This window comes from Nicotiana tabacum, chromosome 22, assembly GCF_000715075.1.
Source record: "Nicotiana tabacum cultivar K326 chromosome 22, ASM71507v2, whole genome shotgun sequence".
Taxonomy (NCBI): Eukaryota; Viridiplantae; Streptophyta; class Magnoliopsida; order Solanales; family Solanaceae; genus Nicotiana; species Nicotiana tabacum.
This window is the reverse complement of record NC_134101.1, coordinates 27254652-27280325: the sequence shown is the minus strand read 5'-3', so window position 1 is coordinate 27280325 and position 25674 is coordinate 27254652. Positions and strand designations below refer to the sequence as shown.

Below are 25674 nucleotides of genomic sequence, written 5' to 3'. Positions count from 1 at the left end.
CAGTAATTATAGCTTCAGGTGTGAATAAATGCCTTGAAAACCAAATAAGAATAAGGTGATAAACGGCTATGCTTACCTTTCGGAAGCTGCATCAGCACTTGCTATTTGTTCCTGTCAACAGAGGAACATACAAATGTATCAAAGAGAAACAAAATCATAACAATGCAAAATACAGCCAGTAACTAACCCCTTCTGACATTGGATCATCTTCTACTAACTTCCAGCGTTCCTCTGTGAGATTTATGTTTTCTACATCTCCATCAGTGTAGACAACCTAATAAGAAATTATCATTCAAATATAGAAGGCTTAGTGCAAACGAAACAATTCAGTTTTACGCAGCAAAAAACAAACTGCACTCACTCTGTACTTTTTGGCAGAATCAAACTTCTCAACAACACCTTCATAAAATCTGTGACAACAAAGGAATATCAGCATAAATTCTACTCCCTCCGTTTCAATTTATGTGAACCCATTTGACTGGGCACGGAGTTTAAGAAAAGAGAGAACTTTTGAACTTGTGGTGTAAAATGAGGCACATATATTTTGTGTAGCTATAAATCATTGCATAAAAGTAAATAGTTTCCAAATAAGGAAAGAGGTCATTCTTTATGGCACGGACTAAAAAGGAAATAGGTTCACATAAATTGAAATAGAGGGAGTAATACAATATCTTGAGGTATCCCAACACTCGCATCCTCATTTCCCAAGACGCAGGCATAACAATGGTTAGCACCCATATTGACGCTGAAATGGGAATATCATTTCTAAGATGTAACATATACTAATGCAGATAAAAAGGTTCAAGATAAAATAGAACTGGAAAAATTACTCAGCAATTTCAGCGAACTCAATATGATAGTAATTCCAAACTATCAGAGTCAGTTATGAGGGGAAAAACATGCTGGACAGAAAAACATATCGGGCAGCAGCATAATAAAGTAAGAAATACTTACACTTTATCCAATGCCCACCAAACTTTGATTTTTTTACAAACCAGGCTCTCGCCATGTTGCACAGTCTCGTTCACCTGACAAGTAGAAGCAGTACAGTGGGGCAGTGTGGTTAGGTATTAATCTCCCAGGCAAACAACTTGTTAATCACACAGGAGTACTGTAGAAGCTAAATGAATTTAATCTAGAATAAAGCAGTTTGTCAAGATAAAACATGACTAACGATAACCGTCATCCTAAGTGAATTCAAGTAAACATAAGCAATCAGAAATGAGTGCCAACAAATGTCAGTTACACAGAAGAGGGACGGTTGGAGAAAGAAGGGCAGTAGTCCCCTTCCCATAAGAGCAAAAAAAAAATGCGCATTCATCAAGATTAAGGTGACATTTGCATTTGGCTTTTGTTGTTTCCTAACACAAATGTTAGGTTATGAAACAAACAGCTATTTTAAAGAACAGGCAAAATATGTGTGTGTGTGTGTGTGTGTGTATACAAGCACTTAACAGGTGACATTTGCATTTGGCTTTTGTTGTTTCCTAACACAAATGTTAGGTTATGAAACAAACAGCTATTTTAAAGAACAAGCAAAATATGTGTGTGTGTGTGTGTGTGTGTGTGTGTGTATACAAGCACTTAACAGGTGGCAACAAATGGTAAGTCTATACTACTTGCTAACCACTATCGACTTTTATAACAAGAATCAGTTGGAAGAATTGCAGCATAAAGACACAATTTACATTTGCAAAATAGAACAAGAATAGCACAGAGCATTAGTATGATAGAAACACACAGAATACGAAAGGATTAAACAACATGAACAACGATTTAAAATGCTTACCTTGTCCTTGCCTGAAGAATGCTGCTTTCTCTTTGCACTTGTCCTGGGTGTTTCCTCTTCATTACTTTCATGTTTAGCAGAGTTATCAGGAGACTCTGGCGAAGGTACTATTTCCTGCACAACAAAATGATAACATGAGACAGGCATGGAGGGTCATGGCAAGTCTAACAGGCTCGGTTGTAATAACTGCACAAACACAGGACAAAATCCATATTTGTAAACCCCAGCTCTCATGCTAATGGACTTGGAAGATACATATAGGATACCATATAGCACAACTGCATGAGTAAACAAAAGCATGAATGACATGACCCAAAACAATTGGATATTAACACAACTGCATGGGTAAACAAAAGCATGAATGACATGCCCCAAAAACAATTGAAGCATGACAAAAACAAACAGCTCAAAAATAGCTGCTGTACACAGTTCTCAACATATATAAACAGAAAACAAAATCAGAAAAATGTTGAAGAAACAGAAGAAGATCATTTAGGCCTGAGGTTGATGAAATATGGAAGTTACATCACCCAGTGAGGATTTAAAAAAAAAAGGCGAGTTGTAGTTCTGGAGAGAATAAAGCTGTACCGATATACTGACAGATTGCTATCTATTTAACTCCTAAAAGAACAAAATGGACCCTTCCATGTCATTTGACTGATGTGCTAAAAGATCGCCTACACAATAAGGAGAACAAATGATGAGAGATCGCCTATAAGAGAAACATTTAATCCTATTCAGAACTATTATTCCTAAGACAAAGCGGCTAAGTATAGCAAAGTCAACCTTCACTTCTACAACTTCAACATCAGAACCCTCAATTGCCATGAATCCAATAGATTAGTGATGTTTCATACGGAAAGATCTAGATTCTTGCAAAAGTAAGACAAACCACCACAAGTTTTCGTATGCTTTATCACTCATGTAGTAAATAAATATTGCAATAAGTGAATCTCTTCATGAAACTAATTTCTAGAGTTCCTTCTCGAACAACAATAGAAGGAATTCACTGGTTTTGTTGTTGTTGTTATTGTTGTTGTCTTCTCGAACAACAGATTTTACTGAGCTGAATCTCTACTTCTGTCCCCAGACCTGTAGCACTGAGACCTAAACCGGAGTTTGTATCTCGTTACAGTTCCAGCTAGTTAAGGACAGAGAGGATCTGTGAATCCTTCCTTCCTGCATATCTGGTTTCAATTTCAGCTAGTTAAGGACAGAGCAGAAATTTGGGATCATTGTGACAGCAAGTTAAGTATCAGCATTGGACTGTCAAACACTACTGTACTAAATAAGCACTTTATTAACTTTAATTGTTACATTTGCTGGCATAATTCCTTCACTATCTTGAAGCTAACTTATGGCTCAAGAATAGCTACAAAATACAGCAGGGAGAAATGTGCAAGCCCAGTAGCTGGTCAAGCAAAGAAAACACTGAGCAGTGTAGAGGGGAAAAAGAAAAGAAAAAAGAAGTAGCAAAACAATTACCGCAAATATAGAAAGGATTAAGTTGCAGAAGTGGAGCAGAAAAAAATAGAAGAAGGGGAGAAGGAAAAGTGGTGCACCAGTGGAAATACCATTCAGTTTTCATAGAAACCCACCTTTCACAATGGATCAAGACAACACAATCAAGTAAAACATAGTGCCATTCATAATTTGCTCAAGAGGCTGGATAAAGTGCAGGACTTACAAGTAGAACGACATAGTTGAATGATCACCTGAAGGCCAATTATAATAAGCTGGAAATAATTACTCACTTGGCAAAATGACTGAGTATACTCATTGAAATTTATTAGACTTCAGACTAGCTGTTCTGATCAATTGGAAAAATTCGATGAAAATAGATTGTTCTAGGAGAGTTTTTCCTGTACCCAAAAATTGAACTGCTCCGTTCTTAGTTACGGTTCTTGCTTAATGAGGAGTTCCTTCTTTGATCTTGGATAAGGAATTAAAGACACACTTAGACCACATGAGCTTCTGATAGACACTTAGACTAAAAATAAGCTAACAGTTTACTAGAATTAAAACAGACAAATAAATTTACAAAATTAGAATAGACATAAATTAACTTAAACACAGCTCCTGAGGCATGGAGAAGTTTTGCTGATCGTCGCGAACCCATAACCTCACTATAGACCTCCAACAGCTACTCTCTATCAGCTACTAGCTTCTGCCTCACGTGGGGATGCAGAAATATCAGTTTACACCTTAAAAACATTAAGAAGGCCTAGAATATGAGAACCCGATTTGTGCTTGCACATTCTACTTTCTAATTAAAACAATATCTGACCAATAATCAGGAAAAATGGGCAGAAGAACGACAACTGATGGGGAATCAAAAGATTGTGTCACGTGTCTAAAGAAAACTTTTAAACCTGTATCATTACTCGTATGGCCACGATATAATATGCCAGAAAGTCCACTTTAGGATCAAAGAAATACATTAAGATCTGATCCTACCTGGACAAAAAACTAATTGTTCAGACAAGCTTCTTTCCTTCTTTTTCCTTCTTACATTTCTGTCTAAAGCAAAAGAAATTCATAGAAGGGATAATTGTGCTTTTATTATGGCAAATTCTAGTTTTGATTTCTGGCATACTTGACACTAGAAACATTTAGATCCTTTTATTAATAATACCGTCAGCTATTGGTCCCCTCCATTACCAAATTTCTGCAAATGCAAAAGATATTATCATAAAACAAAAGGTACTAAAAGTTCTCCAAGGCATAAAATGAGTAATCTCATGATATAATAATTAAAAACATTGAATCTTGAAACATTTATCTGTAGTAGGACTAATAATTGAGGGACCAAAACAGCAACCTTGCACCACAGGAGCTTTTAGATACTATACATAAATTTAACTTAAAAAAAATTTGGGAACAAATTCAAAATCTAGAACAGTAAGAAAAAGTTAAGAGAAGAATGATTGTACATCCTACCTCCTTGCACTTCTGCTGAATGAAATGAACAGGTTGGGGTCAGCCCAAACCTCCCCCACCAACACTTGGTAGCTTCGACCCAAAAAACAAATTACACAGAGGAAAGTGAATTGTGCAAAGCTCTAACTCTATCGAACCCTAATAACTCCATCACACACCCAAGTTAATAGCAGAGACTAGACCGTCAGATACTGAAGCAGCCAGCAGAGATTGAATTGAATTGCAATGGCTCTGCTGCAGCACCTTAATATTCATATCATACTGAGCAGGAAGTCTATTTCTTCTCTTTTGACATTAGCTCGAGTAAGAGCTCCTAACAAGAAAGAGGAGAAAGAAGAAGACAACATGGTTTGGGGTTTTTTTTTTTTTTTTTTTTTTGGGGGGGGGGGGGTGAGGATACGGAGGTTTAAACTCTAATCTTTCGCAAATCTTCTATCTTTACACCTTAATAGCTTGTCTTTGATCTTTCACTATAAAGTAATGGACATATAGAGGTCAACTCTTAGAGCAAGGGGTTCATTTTTCAATTCAATTCATTAATCTTTCTCTAAGTCTAAGGAGCAGCTGTCCTAATTGAAGAATGGAATTTTCTCGACAGCCTCTGATGCATTCCTTAGTTTCTCTCTTTTTGTTTTCTTTTTTACCAGTACAAGCCCGCATGCATCAACTATTCACAGATAATAAGCACCCTTCTTCTCTGGTTTGCATCAGATAAGACTTAAAAGGAGTTAGGTAACTCCTTTGCATTCAATCATCATTATTTCTAAATCAACCCGCCTTTAGCCTCCACAGAATAAAACAGATTAGTGGCCGATCAAAATAAATCTATGAAACAATTATAATATGGCTGAACACTAAGTGTTGATAGGAAAATCTAAGTTAGGATTAACATTTATATAATTAAATAGATATTGAACATGTAGTGCTTCTATATAAAGAAATTCACGAATAAATACAATATGAAATCTATGTAAAAAATTTGAAGGGCTGCTATCTGAGCCAGAAAGACTGACACTCACGTCTCTCTCATTTCTAGTGATTTTGCCAAATGCCAATGTAGGACGAAGGAAACTTACAACTTAAAATCTCACTAAAGAAGCAGTAAAATGCCACTAGGGAGAAAAGAAGCACTTCATCTTCTCATGACTTGCTGCAGCACAATGAAAGATCCCAGTGCAGAAAGGTACGTGAAGCCTACACATTACTTGGAGTTGCTTTCGTACTGAGAAATTCAAGAACTTAAGATGCTTATCGGCTCTTTAACTTTTGCAGGTCCAACAGCTGCTCAAGTGACACCAAAGACCACCTGTCCTCTACTTGTGCAAATACCTTCTGATTGAGAGAATCTATAATAATGCTGATTTTACCAAAACCATATATCTGATGACCATCTTGCATTCGCCCGGGCTTAAGCTGGAACAACAAATCATTCTGTTGTGCATAAACTTCAATAACTCTTTTCAAGTTCATCTCATCCCCGCCACCTGTACCGTCCATTTGGATTCCACTGTTCGAGCCCACAGAAGGACGGGATTGAGATTGCGCTGCTGCTTTTTTCTGAGTCTCAAACTGCCTTTGTTCAAGAACCCTAAGATAACTTATGTTCTCCCTCAGACCAGGTTCAACCACCTCTGAACCTTCAACAGCCTGGTTCATCATGTCTAGACCGACATTAAGTCGATAGCGAACGTGTTCATTTGCCAGAAGTTCAGGTGGAATGAGTACCTTCCAACCCAAATACCATTTTGTCACTTCTTCAAAGTTCGGGTTTTTTGAGCATAACCAGTGATACAAAACTACTTCCCACTTGTTGAAGAATATATCCAGTATTGGAAGCATGTGATGGATGGGAATAGCAGTAGCCCAAGTACGGACCCAATAGAACTGATCAAGGTTCTGATTTGCTGGATTTATTTGGAATTCATGCATTACATTTAACAACTTTGGAACAATAAATCTGACCATCAGTTTTTCCCAGTTAATTGCATCAAACACGGTCTTCCAAGGAGACAATATGTAGTATGCAGACATATCACTTGGGTGCCAAGCATGCAGTACACTTTCCAATCTGTTACGTATAGTGTGATAGCAGCTTTCCAACCTTTGACCCAATAAGGGCAGCCATGGATGAACCCAGGAATGGATTGGAATTGTTTCTCGACGTGGATCCCAGGAGTCCACAGCAGCTGATAACTTGGGCAAGACAATGTTTTCCAATATTGTCTGAAGGACTGCAGGAGGCAACAGCTTCTCCCAGGACTCCAAAAAACGAAGCATTGGTTCAGGGTCCCTTGCCTGCCAGGTATTGGTGCCAGATATTCTAATGGCAGGGAAAACAACTTCCATGAATATTTGAGTATAAGGAGATGCAGCATCAGAGATAGTAAAAATGTCATCGCCTTGCAAAAGATACTTCCACCTGGAAACCACCTCCATTCCATGTGTTGGAGTTTGAAGTGGATCCCATCCTTGAAAAACACGTATAAATAAAGGCTGAGCATATGAGCATGCTATGCTTGACAAGTTGCAGAGTTTGTATTCCTCAGAATACTGCTGCTGCAAGTCTGCAAATGCTGCTGCAAGGGAGTCTAAGGTCAGAGTACCGGATGTGCTCTCTTGCCCAATCCGGTCCAATACACTGACAATCTCTTCCATATTATCAAGCTGCCTTTTCTGGCGAGCTGCCTCAGCTTGAAACTTCTCATTCTCCTTCTGCAAAGCAACAACTGTTTCTCTCTCATTTCTTAAATCACTGTCAATTTTCTGTATGTCAAGTTCCGCCAAATCCACAATCAACCTAATATTATGCTGAAGTTCAGGCATTGGAACATCATTTTCCCTTGCTTTATCTTCCGCGTTCAAGTTCTCCAGATTCGCCAAGACTCGAACCTGTGGACCCCTCATATCAAAGACCTTCTGAACAACTTCCAGGCCCTGCTCCTGCTTTTTGGCTAACAACTCTTCAGCTGTAATGTAAACCTTCTTCAGTTTTTTAGCTTGCTTTGACCAAAGCTTCTCTTTTGAGTGGCCTTCCACAGGTTGAGCAGGACGAGCAACAGGCTTTCCCTCTGATTCTTGAAGAGTTGGTGCACTAGTCTCCTTATAGTCGTTGAAGCCCATTCCCATATTCTTGGGCCTAAGCTTTGCCTCGACCGGAGCCAAAATTCCTTGCTCATTTTTTCCCAACCCACCTCCCTTATAACCCATCTTCTCAAGCAACTTCATCCCAATCCCCTTGGTATGCTTCTCAAAGCCACCAACATCACCACCAGGTTCCCTTCTCCCTGATTCAGAAGATTTCTTGGCCAACATAGACTTCTCCTTTTCCCTTTCCTTCTCACGTCTTAGGGCACCTTCTTTAATCTTCCTCCCAAAAGCAGTGGGCAGAAAGTTTTCCTCTTCAATTTCAACCTGGGCCTGTGTTTTGGTGTATTCATCAGCAGCAATATTCTTCGAGGAACTAGTACCAAATCCAAGGCCAACAGATGCTCCAGATCCCAAACCTTTGCTCTCTTCGGACATTTTCTGGTTCTTCTCCTCTTTGAAATTGCGATCTATTTCTTGGTCGGGCATGACAGTTCCAGTTGAAACAAAGTTGACAGGTTTGGTGAGGTCAGCCTTCGTGGAAAGGCCTTTTTTCCGCTTCTTGGAGGATCCCTCGTAGTCAGAGTCACTATCGTCGGAAGCAAAAACACCATAGAGGACATCATCTTTGGTTTGAACATGCTTCTTTTCTTTGCGCTTCCGGTAGTAGAACTCGCCACCGATCCACTGACCATCTTCAAAATCGTTCTCCATCCCAAACCTTTCCATTTCCTGATGATCATCCATGTGGTGGAACTGCAGAAAATATGATTATCATACAGTGTCAGACCACCTACAAAACAATGATCTCTATACTGGAAATTCCTTTATGGAAGCCCTGAATGAGGAAAAAACTAAGTTGACCAAAATTTTGGGGAAATTTTGAGAATTGATTTCCCTGGCAAACGAATTACCTTCAATTTCACTGCTATGTACTAATTTATATTAGTCCTTTTGCCTCCTTTGAAGCTTTTTATTTGGTCAATCTTCTTGTTCATGCTGCAAGTAGAAGCTGAAGATGGGTTGTGGACTACTGGACTGACTCTTATTGGTAAGTTGTCGAATGGGTCGTGTTGTACTGGGAAAAAACACGGGAGTTTTTCACATGAACTTATTAATTTATTTTCTGTTTTGCAGTTTTCAAAAAGTATATATATTTTTCTTATAAATTTTATACATTTCTCTTAAAAAAAACTCTTACTCTAGTCCTCTCATTAATAACTTCAATTAAAGAATTCAATTATATCATTTCCTCTTTTCACACTTCTCCTCATTTCATGTGTCCTAATTTTTTTAATGCGCAAATCTCCTCTTCTCTCTCTTCGATAGTTGCATGTCTTCAACAAGAAGCTAGTAATTTTACTTCAGTTGTTAAATGATTTTGGTTGGAACCTTCAAATACTGGATATAATGCCATACTACATATTCTATGTTCCTATTATCCATATAATGTTAGGAAAGTGATACTTAATCTAACAAGTTATACTTAGAAATCTATACACACGGCATAGAATATCATGAGATGACAAAAAAAAAAACAGTTGCTAAAAGTTTCTTTAACAATTCAAAAATTGTTAAACTCTAGCAAAATTATTACTAATAGGATAATGACTCATACACAATCCAAATGTGAAATTGGTCACAAACTTACAATTGCTCATCACCATATACAATTATCATACATTTATAATATAATTTCTGCAACAATTATGATACAATCGTGATACAATTCTGATCTTCATCTTTTTACTGATCTTCATCTTTTTCAAGTTTCAATCACAACTCTAAACTTAAATTCTGATACAATATTGTAATATAATTGTATTAGTATTGTATTAGGTATTAATTTAGATACTGATATATCAGATACAAGTCAAATACAACTTTGATACAATTGTGATACAACTAGAAATAATTATGATACAATTATCATACAATCATGATACAATTCAGAAACTTTTCTTCTTCGAGTTTCAATATGAAATTTTACCTAAAAATAACTCTAAACTTAACCAATCTCCCTCAAAATTGAGATATAAACTCCAAGTTATATTCTCAATCGTTTGCAAGAGTACCTAATCCAAACAAATCACAAATTCGTAAAATCCAAATGTTGAATTCAAAGATTCAAAGTTTTTTAATAGTTGTCAGTGGAGAACTCTTTGCTACTGCAATTTTAGAGATAATGTCGATGAATTTGTGTGAAGAGGATGAGAACAAATCACAAATTCGTAAAACCCAAATGTTGAATTCAAAACTTCGAATTTTTTTAATGGTTGTCAATGTAGAACTCTTTGCTACTGCAATTTTAGAGATAATGTCGATGAATTTATGTGAAGAGGATGGGATTTGGATTAATTTGAATGAAAGAGAGAAATATTTCAAATTTTTTTTGAAAATGGGATGAAAGCATTATTTAGGGTCTTTGTATAACTCATATACATGAGAGTGAGAGGGAGGGGGCTGACGTGGGGGAGAGGAGAGGGAAGGGATGTATTAGTTATCCTAGTTTTAAGGATGCTCTCTTTATTAAGGTTTTGTATATAAATAGTAAATATAGATAGAGAATATAATTTTTAAGAAACCTAAAGAAAAGTGGTAAATAAGTTTCTATTATAGTATAACTAGGTAAATTTTCCAAAAAACACATACATGGAAATTTTATTATTTAACCTAATTATACTATTTAATTTAGAAATTTTTACTTAATTACCATTCCTAATCAAGTTTTAACTTAGTTACGTGGTCATATACAATTTACCAATTATATACAAATTAGTTTTAAACGAGTATCCCTTGATTGTAGCCTTTTAATTTAGTAAATCCCTAAAAATCCTCACAATTTCTTAATTATCCACATAAACCCCAATCTTTCTAAAGGATTTTCTTCTTTCTCTCCTTGAAATCAACCCTCTTTCTACACCGATTTCTACAAGGTTTTTTCTTCTAAAGCTCATTGGTAAGGTCTCGAATGAGTCGTGTTGTGCTGGAAAAAAATAGAGACATGGAAATCTTATTAATTAACCTATTTATACTATTTATAAATATATTTTTCTCGTAGAAAAGAAGGATAATTTCTAAATTAATTATTAGCATGTAAATTATGATCGTGCCCAAGCAAATTTATAAATTGTATATAATAAAACTGACCCTTTTGTTCTCCATTATATGTTATGTTGTGACACATTGTTTACCATCAAAATCGGATAACAATTAAATTTGTAAGTGGTTTTAAGGATACGCGGATTAACTTGACACAAAATGATAAATTAGATTGCAATTGAAATAAATAATGATAAAGTAAATGCAAGCCACACGAATTGAACAGTCTCAACCTTGGAAGGTTAATCGCCCTTGAGCCGGACGTACTTCGATCGGTATCAAGACACAAAAAAATAAGAGATTAAAGAGAATAATAATGTATTTATTTGGAATACGTGTTACCATCCCTTTTACAAGTAACTAGACCCCTTTTATATAGTAGGGGAGTCCTACATTAGTTACAACTCTATAAAAGGTAAAAAAATCTCTTGATTTATTGTTTGTCGGTTCCTTATTGATACATGCCGAGATTCCCGCCGTAATATCCGACCGGTCACAGATATTTCGGTCATCTGTTATGCTAATAATGTTTCTTCGAGGTCGTTTGAACAAGGAACGATTACGGAGTCACGGCCTCAGTGTTATCAAAGGCAGGTGTTTGATCCCGGTTGCTAACCCGGTGTGGCTTGGGGCCGATCTTCAGTCCTTTATTTCCATGTCTCGAGTCCGACCTATTACTTTTCATAAAATGGAAAAAGATAAAATCAAAAAAAAAATGAAAGCAAAAATGGAACGTTGCATCTCCTTCTTGGGATTCTTATCCCAACTAACTTGTCCCCACACATGCACACAAGCACATAGCAAAAGATTTTTTTGATTTTTTTTTTATCATGGGGGACAACACTTTGAAGGGAAGGAAGGATTTTTGGGAAGAAATAGAGGGAGTGGGGGTGTAACGACCCGACCGGTCGTTTTGAGTATCACATCCCCGTTCCCTCATTTACTGCTCCATTTATGCCATACAGTTGATTTATGACTTATCTGGTTAGTTGGTTTGGGTCCGAAGAAAATTCGAAGTGAACTGAGACACTTAGTCTCTAAAGTAGAAACTTAAGTTGGAAAAGTCAACCGGATGTTGACTTATATGCAAACGATCTCAAATTTGAATTTTTGATAATTTCGTTAGCTCCGTTAGGTGATTTTGGACTTAGGAGCGCGTCCAGAATGTGTTTTGAGATCCGTAGTGGAATTAGGCTTGAATTGGCAAAAGTTGGAAATTTGACAATTTTGGTCGCCAGTGGAAAATTTGATATAGGGTTCGGAATAGAATTTTGGAAATTGGAGTAGGTTTGTAGTGTCATTTTATGACGTGTGTGTAAAATTTGAGGTCATTCGGACGTGGTTTGGTTGGTTTCGGCATCAGTTGTCGATTTTGAAAATTTATAAGTTTTTAGGCTTGAATCTGAGGGTAAATTGGTGTTTTGATGTTGTTTTGAGTGATTCGAAGGTTCGACTAAGTTCGTATGGTGTTTTAGGATTGGTTGGTATGTTTGGTTGAGGTCCCGGGGGCCTCGGGTGAGTTTTGAGCGAGTCCGGGCATTTCCGAAACTCAGGTATGGTTCTGGTGCTTGGAATTTCGCGGACCGCGGCAGAATTTCGCGGACCGTGGCAGAATTTCGCGGCTGCATTTGGATGTTCTGCAGACCCGCTGGTCCGACTTCGGAAGCCTATATCTTTTGATCTACAAGGAATTTCCCTTCGTGTCTAGTTTCCAGAAAGGTAAAGAAGTCATCATTTGGAAATCTATAGAGAAAGTTATGGCCAAAATACTAAAGCATGGCAGTGCAGCCCCAAGAATTTCGCGGACCGCACCAGGACCCGGGGCGCCGTCGCGCTCAAAATTTTGCGGACCGTGAAGTGGGATATCAGAGGTGCACTATATAAACGGGTTTTAGGGTATTATTTCACATTTTGGATCTAGGGAGCTCGATTTGAGGCGATTGTTCGTGGGTTTTTCAAGAAATTCATCGGGGTCAGTGATTCTAACCCGAATTTGATTAATATACATGAATATATCAATGACTTCATCATCTGATTAGTACTTTGAGGTGGAAATTTGGGAAAAATTGTAGAAACTTCATAAAATGAATTTTGGGGATTTGAATGTCGATTCGAAGTCGGATTTGTGTAAAACTAGCATGGTTGGACTCGTGAGTGAATGGGTATTCGTAATTTGTGACTTTTACCCGATTACGAGTTTGGGTCCGGGGGCCGGGTTTGAGCCAATTTCGGGTTTTTGGTCTAAATTAGTAGTTTTTCTTGTGAAATTCATTCCATTAGCGTATATTGATGGTATTGTACTGATTGTGAATAGATTCGGAGCATTTGAAGGCCGAGTCGAGAGGCAAGAGCATCGCGGGGTAGAGATTTGACCGGTTTGAGGTAAGTAACGATTATAAATCTAGTCCCGAGGGTATGAAATCCCGGATTTCGTATCATTCTACTATTTTGAGGTGACGCACATTCTAGGTGACAGGCATGTGGGCGTGCACTGTTGGTGATTGTGACTTGGTCCGTCCCGTAGCAACTGTAAAGTTGCATATTTTGTTGAAACTATGTGATACTTATATGTTTTAGAAAGAGTTTATGTAAATTGGGTTGAATGCCATGTTTTGGGCCTTGTGCCAGTGCTGTGTGGAACCTTAGGGGTCTTTTCTTACTATCCTCTCACTATTTTCGATTTGAAATCTATACTCGGTCATGGTTATACCTGTTTACTGCATAACTCATTTTTTATTACTCGATTTTGATGCATATAAATGTTGTTTTGGGTTGAATACCCCGTTTTCACTGAAATGCCCGAGTGGCTTGAGAGGTTTATGACTGAATGAGGCCGAGAGCCTGATTTGTGAGGATATTTATGGGATTGGGATGCACGTCGCAGCATGTTTGATATTGGCCGAGGGCCTAAGTTATTTATGTCATGATTTGGCTTGATATAGCGCTTGGGCTGAAGGAGCCCCTCCGGAGTCTGTACACACCTCCAGTAAGCGCAGGTACCTACTGAGTGTGAGTGCTGAGTGCCGAGTGCCGAGTGTTGATTGACTGGGAGGCATGAATGATTGTGAGGTATGCCCGAGTGGCATGAGTGATTTTGAGGTATGCCCGAGAGGCATGAGTGATTGTGAGGTTTGCCCGAGGGGCTGTATACGAGTGATTGTGAGGTATGCCCGAGGGCTGTTTATGATTTCATCATTTTTGTTCACCTTTGCATTGAGCCTCTGTTTGAAAACTGTTGAAAAAATATCTGTAAATGATTTTACTGGAACTGGGTTTAAACGAGATGATTTGATTCAAACACTGATTTATTTTTTGTTGCATGTTGTATTTTACTGAGATTTCATGATATGAACTTTATATGCTTTATTGCTCATCACTACTGCTCAGCCTTTATTTATTGTTGTTACTTACTGAGTTGGCATACTCACGTTACTCCCTGCACTTTGTGTGCAGATCCAGGTGTAGCTGGACATGGTAGCGGTTGTTGACTATTCATGTTGTAGATTTTCTCGGAGATAGCAAGGTAGCTGCCTGGAGATCGCATCCCTGCTTTTCTCTCTCTAATCTTCCTTTAGTTGTATTTAGCTATTTTCAGACTATATTAGTCTTGATATTGTCAGACAAATGGTAGTAGATGCTCATGACTAGTGACACCCCGATGTCGGGCTTTTCTTTTCTGCACTTTTGTTTTAATTTGAACTCCTTTACAAATGCTTTTATATTAAATGGCCTTGAAATTATCTTTGAAATGAAAATATCGGTTTGTTTTGGAAATGGGTCGGCTTGCCTAGTTCCACGATAAGCGCCATTATGACAGGGTTAGTTTGGGTCATGACAAATTAGTATCAGAGCTCGAGGTTACATAGGTCTCACGAGTCATGAGCAAGATTAGTAGAGTCTTGCGGATCTGTACGGAGACGTCTGTATTTATATACGAGAGGCTGCCGAACCCTTAGGAAAATTTCACATTCTTGTATTCTATCGTGCGAAATTGATTCAGCTTGAAATATAACTCTTTGAATTCCTTCCACACATTCGTATGCGCACATGAGCGCTCGATATCAGTTGTGCATCGCCAGCTTGTGATTCAATGAACGAGGTTCGAGATGTGTATTATGTGTTTTGGGGATGGGCCAGTCTGGAGGACTTGAGGCCAGGTTTAAAATCGTAGCTTTGGCTTGGTAGCTTCAGTTGTAACCTGTACATTTAGACTCATATGTCCGGTAATACCCCTAAGAGTGGAATTTGTGGCTCGATGAGCGGTAGAATGGATTTGTGATGAGTATGATGTAACTATAGGATGTGTTAAGATGATTTAAATGTGACGAGAGATGTTTCCTTGAAATGTAAAGGAAGGCCATTGGGCGCTTGATTTTCGTTTTGATGTGACGGTACGATCTCGAGTGTGAATGTTTTGAAAGATCTTTAACGCTGTTAAATTTTGGGAGAAATTAAATTCTCATGTCTTGACAATCAGTTTGGACTCAAGAAGAGTAAGTGATTGTGTAGTAATTGTGGTTGCGAATGGATATTTCTGATGTTGATGGCTCGAGAAAGATGATCTTCGAAGAGACTTAAAGTCGGTAACATTTTATTGGTTCAGGTGCGACAGAGATGCATTTCGATTTGATGCAGCAGTTGGGTAGCAAAGTATGAGGGAAGACATGACGGGAAGTGTTTTGTGGTGGTTGAAGTACTAGCAGGTCAAGTAGGAGAAGTAGAGTTTGAGAAGTTTTTTAAAGGAGATGATTTAACCGAAGTAAGAGTGGCAGAGTAGCATATGAATTCACTAGTAGGGTAGTCGTGCGCCTTGAGAAAGTGTAGAATGGTTTGGAATCATGTTAGTATGTGATTTGGCCTGCAGACTCTAGTTGGAGTGATGGTTACTGTACAAAGGAAGATTGAATATGGCATAAAAGAGTGTATTTGAAATGAAGAGAGGCATGAAGATCTGATTATCGTGTCAGGTGCAATATGACTTGAGTTCAGAAGGTATTGTTGAACGTACAATTGATGTCAATAGGGAAAGTGCAGACTTGTACAAATGGTGGGCGAGCATGAGCTCAGGAGAATTTACTGATCACGTAGTCGTTGCACCCAGTGCAGCGTCGTTGGAAAATGTCGGTAAGAAATTCCACAAGCGGGTTATCTCCTGTGAGCAGTTAACGGTGGTGTGATGTTGATGAAGCTTTTGCGAGGAATATTACTTTCTATCCGGTTAGAGATCGAGTGTGTGATTATGGCTGGTGATTCAAAATGTTCATGAAAAGCTTAACAAAAGACTTCGAGAAGTCTGGCGGGTTAACTGTACGAGATCTTGGTAATTAAGAAGGAGAAGTCCTTGTGGGGTTCTAATTTTATATAATTGTAGCTTAAAGCTAAGTGGGGGAGCTTGCTATTGAAAATTTGATTTAATGGTTATGTGTTAAATTTTATTCTTGGTATGAGGCATACTGGTGAATCAGTTATGACTTACAGAGGTCGAGATCGAGGATGACTCGGGTAAAGGAAATTCTGGACACAAGTTGTATTACACTCTATGGTTATAGGAGGACCGTACAATAATTGAGTGGTTATTCACGAAGAATGTAGTATACATGGAGCGGGAATTTGTTCGATTGCGTAGGAGTGTGGGTTACTCTTTATTTCCCTTGGGTGTTGTTGTGCTAATGGGATACATGTCTTTTCGGTCCATTTGGTCGGTTTATTCGAGATTTGAGTAGAGTGGATGACTCTCAAGAATGGTTCCAATAGATTCAAGATTTATATATATGTCTAGAAAATTGGAGTTGCATTGAACGGTGTCGAGAGTCGTGGCATTTTATATCATTGTGAATTATGCGTTTCAGTATCAAGAAGGTGAAGGAAACAATTTTAGGTTCACATAAAGTCTCTTCGGAGTAAGCATTTTTAGTTGTGGAACCTTTGGGATACATAAAAAGGGAATTCAACGGCTTATAAACCTTTGGGCGGTGTGATTCTATGCTAGAGATCGTGGGGCAAGTTTTAGTTAAGGATAATAGTGTCCTAACAAGGAAAAAGTAGCAATTTGAAGGCAATTTGGAAAGGACTTGGAGAAATAGGACAACTTGGTAGTAGGTTGGGTTAGCACAGTAATGGGTATGATCGGTTCTTTGGGTACTTATGACGTGGCTAGTATCTATAGGTGTTTTTTGGCAATGCTCTCGGATTTGGCAACCCGTGTGGCTGGTTTGAGTTAGAGAGATTCAGTTCTAATAGCGTGGTGGTGTGCAAATGGGTTTCGAAGAGTTCTTAATGGTTTTTACCACGGTTCGAGGAGTATATTTCCTGTCGGCGTGAGGAATATGTTGCGTATTGGGATTTTCTCCGGGAGGAGATCAAATGGAAGGTTTCTGATTGATCGGGTATGTATTCTGCTTGTGACTCAGAGTGAATATGAGATTCTTTTACTCTTCACAGGATAGCATGGTAGACGCGGTGTATTATGTGGGATTGAGATTTACATATGCAAGGTCACAATTCAGTTTTGAAGGGAAGGACATAAATTCGTAGGCAACATGGACGATTTCAGATGACTAGGTAAATGATTTTACTAATCGGTATGGCGTAATGAGAATATACATTTCAGAAGGGGCAATGTGTTTTGATTTATGGATACTTCATTGATATTGTGACACTCCCCTGGTTGATCGACTGTGTATATTCAAATATTGCTATATGGCACGGGAGAATTTTAGAAGTATTGCTCGTGGGATGATCGTGTATGAGAGATGTGTTAGACATTCGGCAGTGGAGTTAGGATCAGATATGGTGATTCGTGTGTGATATGGATTTGGAGACTGGTAGTTCTCAGGAGCAGATTGTTTCATGGTTGTGGACTATGAAGTCATTGACAAAGCTAGCCAAATGATGGTATGTGTTATGATTCAGTCATTGTTGACCTTCAAGGGATTATTTATCTATTTGTGGGTAACCAGAATTGATTTGGGGTCCAATGGTAGGCCAATTAGGATGTGTATTCTACACAAAGTCTGACTGGTTAGATCCATACTGCTATTGTTGAGTAATGTGCCATTCGGTTGATGTTGAACTTATTCGTGGTCTGAAATGACCTGTGAGTTACTCTTCTATGCTATGAGAAGTTGTGTTTCATTGGTTATATGCACACATGATGCGGTTCTGTTGGGGGCCTTATGGCAGAATTTGAGCGAGATGAATATTTAGGTATTGCATGATCGATTGCATATTGGTTATGTTCTTTCAGGTTTTGTGTGCATTTTCATCATTTGTATCTCTGTCGTTATTGATTTTGAGCAGGGTGGCTCGAGGTAGATAATATGGACCAGCTTTTGGATGGGGTCACGCATTGCAGCAGAGTTATGTTAAGGTATGAACCTTGCGATTAGAATTGTGTGATGGTTCTTCGGTGTGTGATGGATTTTCAGCACTTCTTTGTGGCGGTACTTGTTAATCTAGCGGGGCAGTTCTCTCATTTGAGTCATTTTCCATAACTGAATACATTTGAATTGTTGCGTAATGGCACACGGATGGCACGGTTTGTGGCTCTGAGTTATATTGGTATGGCATGTCTATGGGATAGTTGTATTTAGTAATATAAGGTCATTGGAACCAGAATGAGTACTGTCAGATTTGATTACAGTATAATTGGGAAGATGACACTGAAAGTCGGCTAAGAAAGGGATTATGGTTCTAGTTAGGACAAGAGAGATCCGTGACTTGTTGATCTGATAAGGGGTCATGAGATTTCCGCGTGTTTCTTTTATTATTAACAGCGTACGAAGGTGTTGGGATGAGGTTTTGTTCGATATGGGGTTTAATGCTAGTACTTGGTTGGTTTGGAGTAGTTACTGTGATCAGGAATGGTGTTAGGAGTGGGCGAGTGTGTAATATGCTGGGTGATTATATCTATGATTATAGTTATAGCTCGATGCAGCTTGTTCAGACTTATACAGTGTGTAGATGTGAGATTCGAGTCTTGAAAAAAATTCTGGATGTTAGAAATTTGGCTCCAAGATTTTTGGGCTAAGGCTAAATTAACGATTTTCAGTTATGTGGTGTGGCCAGGCCTATATAGAATAGGGTGATGTGAAATCACCCTGAGGTATGTGCATGGTAAGGTGGAATAGATATTTGAAGGTTAAGAACAACTCTTGGCACGTTCGAGGACGAACGTATGTTTAAGTAGGGGAGAATGTAACGACCCGACCGATCGTTTTGAGTATCACAGCCTCGTTCCCACATTTACTGCTCAATTTATGCCTTACAGTTGATTTATGACTTATCTGGTTTGTTGGTTTGGGTCCGGAGGGAATTCAGAGTGAACTGAGACACTTAGTCTCTAAAGTAGAAGCTTAAGTTAGAAAAGTCGACCGGATGTTGACTTATGTGTAAACGATCTCAGATTTGAATTTTTTATGGTTCCGTTAGCTCCGTTAGGTGATTTTGGACTTAGGAGCGCGTCCAGAATGTGATTTGAGGTCCGTAGTAGAATTAGGCTTGAATTGGCAAAAGTTAAAAATTTGACTATTTTGGTCGGCAGTGGAAAATTTGATATCGAGGTCGGAATAGAATTTCGGAAGTTGGAGTAGATTCGTAGTTTTATTTGTGACGTGTGTGCAAAATTTGAGGTCATTTGGACGTGGTTTGATTGGTTTCGGCATCGGTTGTCGAATATGAAAATTTAGAAGTTCTTAGGCTTGAATCCGAGGGTAAATTGGTGTTTTGATATTATTTTGAGTGATTCGAAGATTCGACTAAGTTCGTATGGTATTTTAGGATTGGTTGGTATGTTTGGTTGAGGTCCCGGGGGCCTCAGGTGAGTTTCGGGTGAGTTTTGAGCGAGTCCGGGCTTTTCCGGAACTTAGGTATGGTTCTAGTGCTTGGAATTTCGCGGACCGCGGCAGAATTTCGCGCCCGCGCTTGGAAGTTGTGCAGATCCGCTGGTCCGACTTCGGAAGCCTATATCCTTTGATCTACAAGGAATTTTGAGATGATTCAAAAATGCAAGTTGTAGCTCTTTGTGCCTAATTTCCAGAAAGGTAAAGAAGTCATCATTTGGACATCTGTAGAGAGAGTTATGGCCAAATTACTAAAGCCTGGCAGTGCAGCCCCAAGAATTTCGCAGACCGCACCAGTTTTTCGTGACCGCGGGACACAGGGCGCGGCCGCTCTCAAAATTTCGCGGACTGTGAAGTGGGATATCAGAGGTGCACTATATAAACGGGGTTTAGGATATTATTTCATATTTTGGACTTAGGGAGCTCGGTTTGAGGTGATTTTTCGTGAGTTTTTCAAAAAATTTATCGGGGTAAGTGATTCTAACCCGAATTTGGTTAATATACATGAATATATCAATGACTTCATCATTTGATTAGTACTTTGAGGTGGAAATTTGGGTAAAATTGTAGAAACTCATAAAATAAGTTTTGGGGATTTGAATGTCGATTCGAAGTCGGATTTGAGTAAAACTAGTATGGTTGGACTCGTGAGAGAATGAGTGTTCGTAATTTATGATTTTTACCCGATTCCGAGTCGTGGGCCCGAGGGCCGGGTTTGAGCCAATTTCGAATTTTTGGTCTAATTTGGTAGTTTTTCTAGTGGAATTCATTCCATTAGCGTATTTATGTTAAATGGCCTTCAAATTATCTTTGAAATAAAAATATCGATTTATTTTGGAAATGAGTCGGTTTACCTAGTTCCACGATAGGCGCCATCACGACGGGGTTAGTTTGGGTCGTGACAGGGGGACAATTAAAAAAAAGGAACTTCTTTTAGGAAGTTTCTGGACAGAATTTTGGGGGAGAATTTTGGAGATAAAGGCAACAACCAGGATTTTGAGTTTGGGATGTTCCCTCTTCCGATTTTCCATGCTAGTTTTTCCAAAAATTAATTAGTTCTTTCAACTCTTACTTCAAATCCGAAAATAAAAAAATATATATTTTAATGTTTGTTTGATCTTCACTCATGGAGTTTGACTGAGATGTTGTTGAATTGAAGTTGCCAGTTGAGGTTTATTCGAAGATCTTGTTCGCGGTTATGGGTTCAATATGCTATTGCTTTATTGGTCGAATTTTTGGAGTTAAATTTCGGATTTGTTGATTACTTCTATTGTTATTAAGGAAATCTTTCCTTCAACAAGTTTATTTCTCCTCTTTAACGTAATCTGACTTATTATGAGTTAAGTTAATAGATACCATTGGGGTTTACTGATTTTTTCTTAGTCAATTATCTTATTTTGGCTGTTGATTTGAGTGTTCGAGTGAACTTGAATTTGGTTGGATTTGTGGCTACTATAGCACTATATGATGAATTTATGCTTCACTGTTTGATACACTCCATAAAAAATGAAATAGTACTCTGCTTATATTTCTTCGTCTAGTTTCAGTAGGAAATAAGTTTAAAGTTGTTTCATTAGTCCTATAAAAGCTTTCCAAGTAAAATGAGTTCATCATATTTGCCGCAAGTTAATTTATCACTATTTGGCTTTCCTCTTCTATTAAAGTTGACGTGAAGTTGGTTTTAGCCTACTATTGGAGTTGAAATATTGAATTCTCTCTATTTTTTTAAAAATCTTAAAGGGATAGAATTTAGAGTTCCTATCAACAACTTTGGATGTTTGGCATGTTTGTTAAAAATAAGTTTCTTTATTAAATTTACAGATTTTATTGTAGTACCCGTAAGAATGTGAACTTTTCCATTCCCTTTGATGGATTCCAGAAATCATGTTTCTATTTCAAAGAAAATATGAAACTAGGTGCAGAATATGAAATGTAGATGAGTTAAGTTGTATGTTGGAAATTCTAGCTTCTATGTTGCTAAAATGAAAGTTGAAAGTTGTTTTCTCCTTGAATTGGAATCATAGTCTACTTTACTGTCTACATGTTTTAGGAGTTTAGGAGGGGATTTAAAACTAGTAGGTATTTGCTTTTGAGTGAAATTCATGTGCATAGAAGTTAAATTAGGTAAAAGTAAACTGATTAGCTTACGTAATTAATTTGTGAACTCTTTAGGACTTAAACATGAGTAGATATGTTCACCTAAATTTAAGTGTAACGTGATGGAATTACATTAGCCTTGTTTGAAGAAATTAGTTCATGGTTATATTTTAGGTATCGTGGGTCATTGTTGAATTAAGGGATTATCATTTTAAGGTTGGGCATGAGTGTTTTATAAGGGTAGAATTGGTTGATGGGTTTAATAACATGCTCTTATGATACTTGGATCCACCATTTAGTTCTTTTACTTTATTTGTTTCTTTCTTCGGCTCATACACTCTGGACGCCTACTTTTCGTTATTTGAATGGTTGGGCGACTTAGCCCATTAGTGATTAATTTGTTCACATGATTTAGAATTGGGCTTGGTCTAAATATATAAAAATGAAATATTAAAAAAGAAATGAGCATGCCATGAGTTGTTATATTTAGTTTTCCTTTACTTATTTTGCTACTTACCCGCTAGGAGAATGTTTACGCCGATAACACTTGGGTAGGAAATTTAGGGTGTTATTTCCCTTAGTCTATTTTGAGGCAAGAGGTCGTCCCCCTAGTCATTATAGTTTTATCCGGGGAATGCCCCGAAATACATGTAAATGGAGGCCGAGGCGACATCGTGGAGGAAGTGGTGTAGGATAAATTAGAACTTTTAGTATATTTTTTTTAGTACTTTCTTTTCTTTTCTCTTATTTTATTTTATTAGGTGGGGACGAACTCGAGCCTTTTCGTATTTATTTTCGCTTTTGTGTGTTTTCACCTCAACCTGAGTATTCTTTAAAGCCAACTAGATCAAGTATACAACCGTACTAGTTACGGGACTTAGGGAGTGTCTAACACTTTCTCCCCGAGTCAATGAACCCCCTTTCTCTGAATCTTTGGTGCAAATCAGTTTTTGGGGTCAAATATGTTTTAAGGAAAAATTGCTTTAAAATGATGACTTGGCACACCTGGATTATATGTCAAGTGGCGACTCTGAGAAAATCCGTTTTAAATAATATTTTGTCACCTTCAATTTGAAAACCCTTTTGAGTTTTGAAATCACTTTATATCTTTTAAAAAAAATGGTTAGTGAGGTAAAAAAAAAAGGGTGTGACACTACGGTATACTACAAGCTCTATTTTACCCGTATACAGGTAGTCCCCTCGTTTTTTGGAGAGTAGATGACGAGAAACGATATGAGCTCATGATTCTCACTTCGATATATCGTGACAGAAACGACAAAATAGTTTAAACGTTCCGTCGGTCTAGTCTTAATGGCATTAAATGCTTGTCATTTGCCGATCGACCACTCCTAGATGTGAAGCATCGTTGGGAAACTATAAATACCCATCCCTTTGTTCATTCAAACTTTATATCCAAGCCTTTTGCCCTCGTGTCTAAGAAATTTCAGTACTTCCAATCACTCATATTCTGGTTACTTTGAGATCTTTTATAAGAACTCTCATTCGTCTTCATCTCGAACCATCAAGTGAAGTCTTTTAACTTCTCCTTTTCCCTCGTTTTTTCTCCATCTTTCAAAGAAATGGCGAAGACTTCAAAATTCGTTCCCCAAAATGAAACTCCATCTACCTCGCGGCCGACTACCGAGAAAATTGTCTCGAGTACTATTGTCGAGGAACCGGTACCAGAATCTTCTCTGAAAATGTTCCTCCTCGGGGGGGTGCCCGGTCAATGTTGATTTTAAGGTCAAAAAGACCTCCTCCGTAATAGGCCGGTGCGAGAAGGTCTCGAGGTACATCCGCTCGATCACCGAGTATATTCTCTCCGAAGTTAAAAGGGATTGCAACTGGGTTGACAAACATGTGGTGATTCCCAAATCCGACGAAGCCATCACCACCCACGTCGAGGGATTTTTAAGTGTTTACACTTATCCCTTCACGCTGAGCCCCTTGGACCCGGTTATCATCAACTTTTGCAAAAGATACGAGGTAACCCTCAGTGAAATTTACCATTCTTTCTGGAAGATCGTAATCCTCCTCCGTTTCTTTGTAAGCAAGATCGAAGGGTGCCCCTTCACTATCGACCACTCATGCATTTATACAGTCCCCAACTCTACCAGGAGGACTGATCAAGCTCGCCCGTTGGGGCAGTAAAGCCTCGTTCTCGAGTATCAATGAAGATCGGGACCGAGGTTGGCTAGGTCATTTCGTCCGAGTGAGGACCTCGAACTTGATCCCGTCCGAGCACATGCCATTCCCTGAGAAGTGGAACATGTCACGTAAGTATAATTTTGCTTTCAAGATTTAATTTATCACTTTTTTCCTTTCTTCTTATCGGTGTTCTGTGGTGGTGCAGTTGTTGCTCGGATCCCGAATGCAGTTCCTCAACTCAAGGAGTGGGCCGATGGCATCGTATTACAAAGGCCTTATTCCTAGAGTTCGTGGCACGAGCTTTCAAAGGGCCAATGGGAGGCCCGTTCGCACGGTGAGATCTCTTTCATGAGTAATATTTGGTTTCCATTTTGCATCATTAAGTTCTCACTTGTTTATTACTTTTTGCAGGTTTATCCAAGGATGTCAAAATGAGGTCTCCATCCGGTAGCGATGATTTAACCACCGAGTCCCCTACTCCGAGACAGGGTGAAGAGAAGAAAAGAAAAAGGGCTCCGAGTTTTTCGAGCTCGTAGAAAAAGAACCCAAGGAGAAGGTTGGTGCGTAAATCCAAAGAAAGCACCAGTGCTCGAGCATTGTCTTCGGATTCACTCTATTGGTTGAGGGACGAATCCGAAGGAGAAGGAGAAGCCTTCGATCTGATGGCCAGCGTGTCATCACGGTTTGAAGGGCAAGGGGCCTCCGAACCAAATAGAGGCGATACCTATCTTCATCAAGTTAGGGAGGTCGAGGAGGAGGCCAGGACCGAAGCTTCCCGGGATGTGGGCAATTCCCCGAAGGAAGAACTCGGTGTGATAGAGATCACCGAGTTACCCTCGTTTACTGAGTCCATGTACAACGAGGCCCAAACGGCTAAAGGACGCCCTAATGACGGGGCCCATGGAGAGGACGACCCCTTCCATGTCTTTTTTGACGGAGAGGACTCTACGGCCAAAGTGGACATCACCGGGTTGGGTGACTTAGAGATACCGAGGAAGAGTCCATCTCCGGGAGCAAGCGGACCTTCCTCGAGCCCTAAATTGGTCAATCGATTCCTTGCCCCGAGTGTGAATCCTGGCCGGAAGCGATCCATCGTTATCTCCCTTCGGGAGGACACCCGGGTCCTCTCCACCCCGTAGGGGTGGCCAGTTATCTTCGATGTTTGGTGATCGAGGTTGATCAGGCCAAGATGAACAAGGTGGATGCACTATGTTTGTTCAACGAAGCACAACATGCGTTAAACTGGATAATCTTCAGATATTCCTCGATGGTTTTCAATTTGTACTTAGGCTATTTTATATATAACTCAAACATTTTATCTTTGTGCTTGTAGGCCTCGGTGCTTCACCATGAGACTTTTCTCCGATACCGAGATGAGCTAAAACAGCTCGAAGCCGAGATCTGAGCGCTCACTAAGAAGAGAAATGCTTATAAACTTCTCAGCGAGCAGTTTGAAGGGGAGGCTAAGAGCCTCCGAGTTGAGCCGGAAGTTGCTCGGAAGGACCATGCCGACCTGGCCGAGTAGGTAAAAATATTTGAGGTTAGTGACGATGAACTAGGTTTGGTGAGTGATGGTCGAAATCCGCAGGTCCTACAGAAGATCGATCGGATCGATCAACTCCGAGCCGAGATGGATGCAATTAAGGCCGAGACCGAAGAATGGAGAGACAAAAT

General features: G+C 38.9%; 1 protein-coding gene across 2 annotated transcripts; it reads right to left on the bottom strand.

Annotated features, from left to right (window-relative positions):
* Positions 1-186: 186 nt before the first annotated feature.
* LOC107830808 (septin and tuftelin-interacting protein 1 homolog 1-like) lies at positions 187-8900 on the bottom strand. 2 transcript variants are annotated; one of them, XR_012705273.1, is made up of 5 exons: positions 5806-8898; positions 1790-1903; positions 955-1028; positions 362-410; positions 187-274 (listed from the first exon to the last, which is right to left on the bottom strand). XR_012705273.1 is itself a non-coding variant. In XM_075244584.1 (2 exons), exon 2 carries the CDS (start codon positions 8558-8560, stop codon positions 5978-5980), a length of 2583 nt encoding a protein of 860 aa, XP_075100685.1. In that variant the 5' UTR covers positions 8561-8569; positions 8728-8900; the 3' UTR covers positions 5609-5977. The 2 variants fall into 2 exon arrangements, 1 of the variants encoding a protein (XP_075100685.1); XM_075244584.1 differs by lacking the exons at positions 187-274; positions 362-410; positions 955-1028; positions 1790-1903 and having other exon boundaries at positions 5609-8569; positions 8728-8900.
* Positions 8901-25674: the final 16774 nt, after the last annotated feature.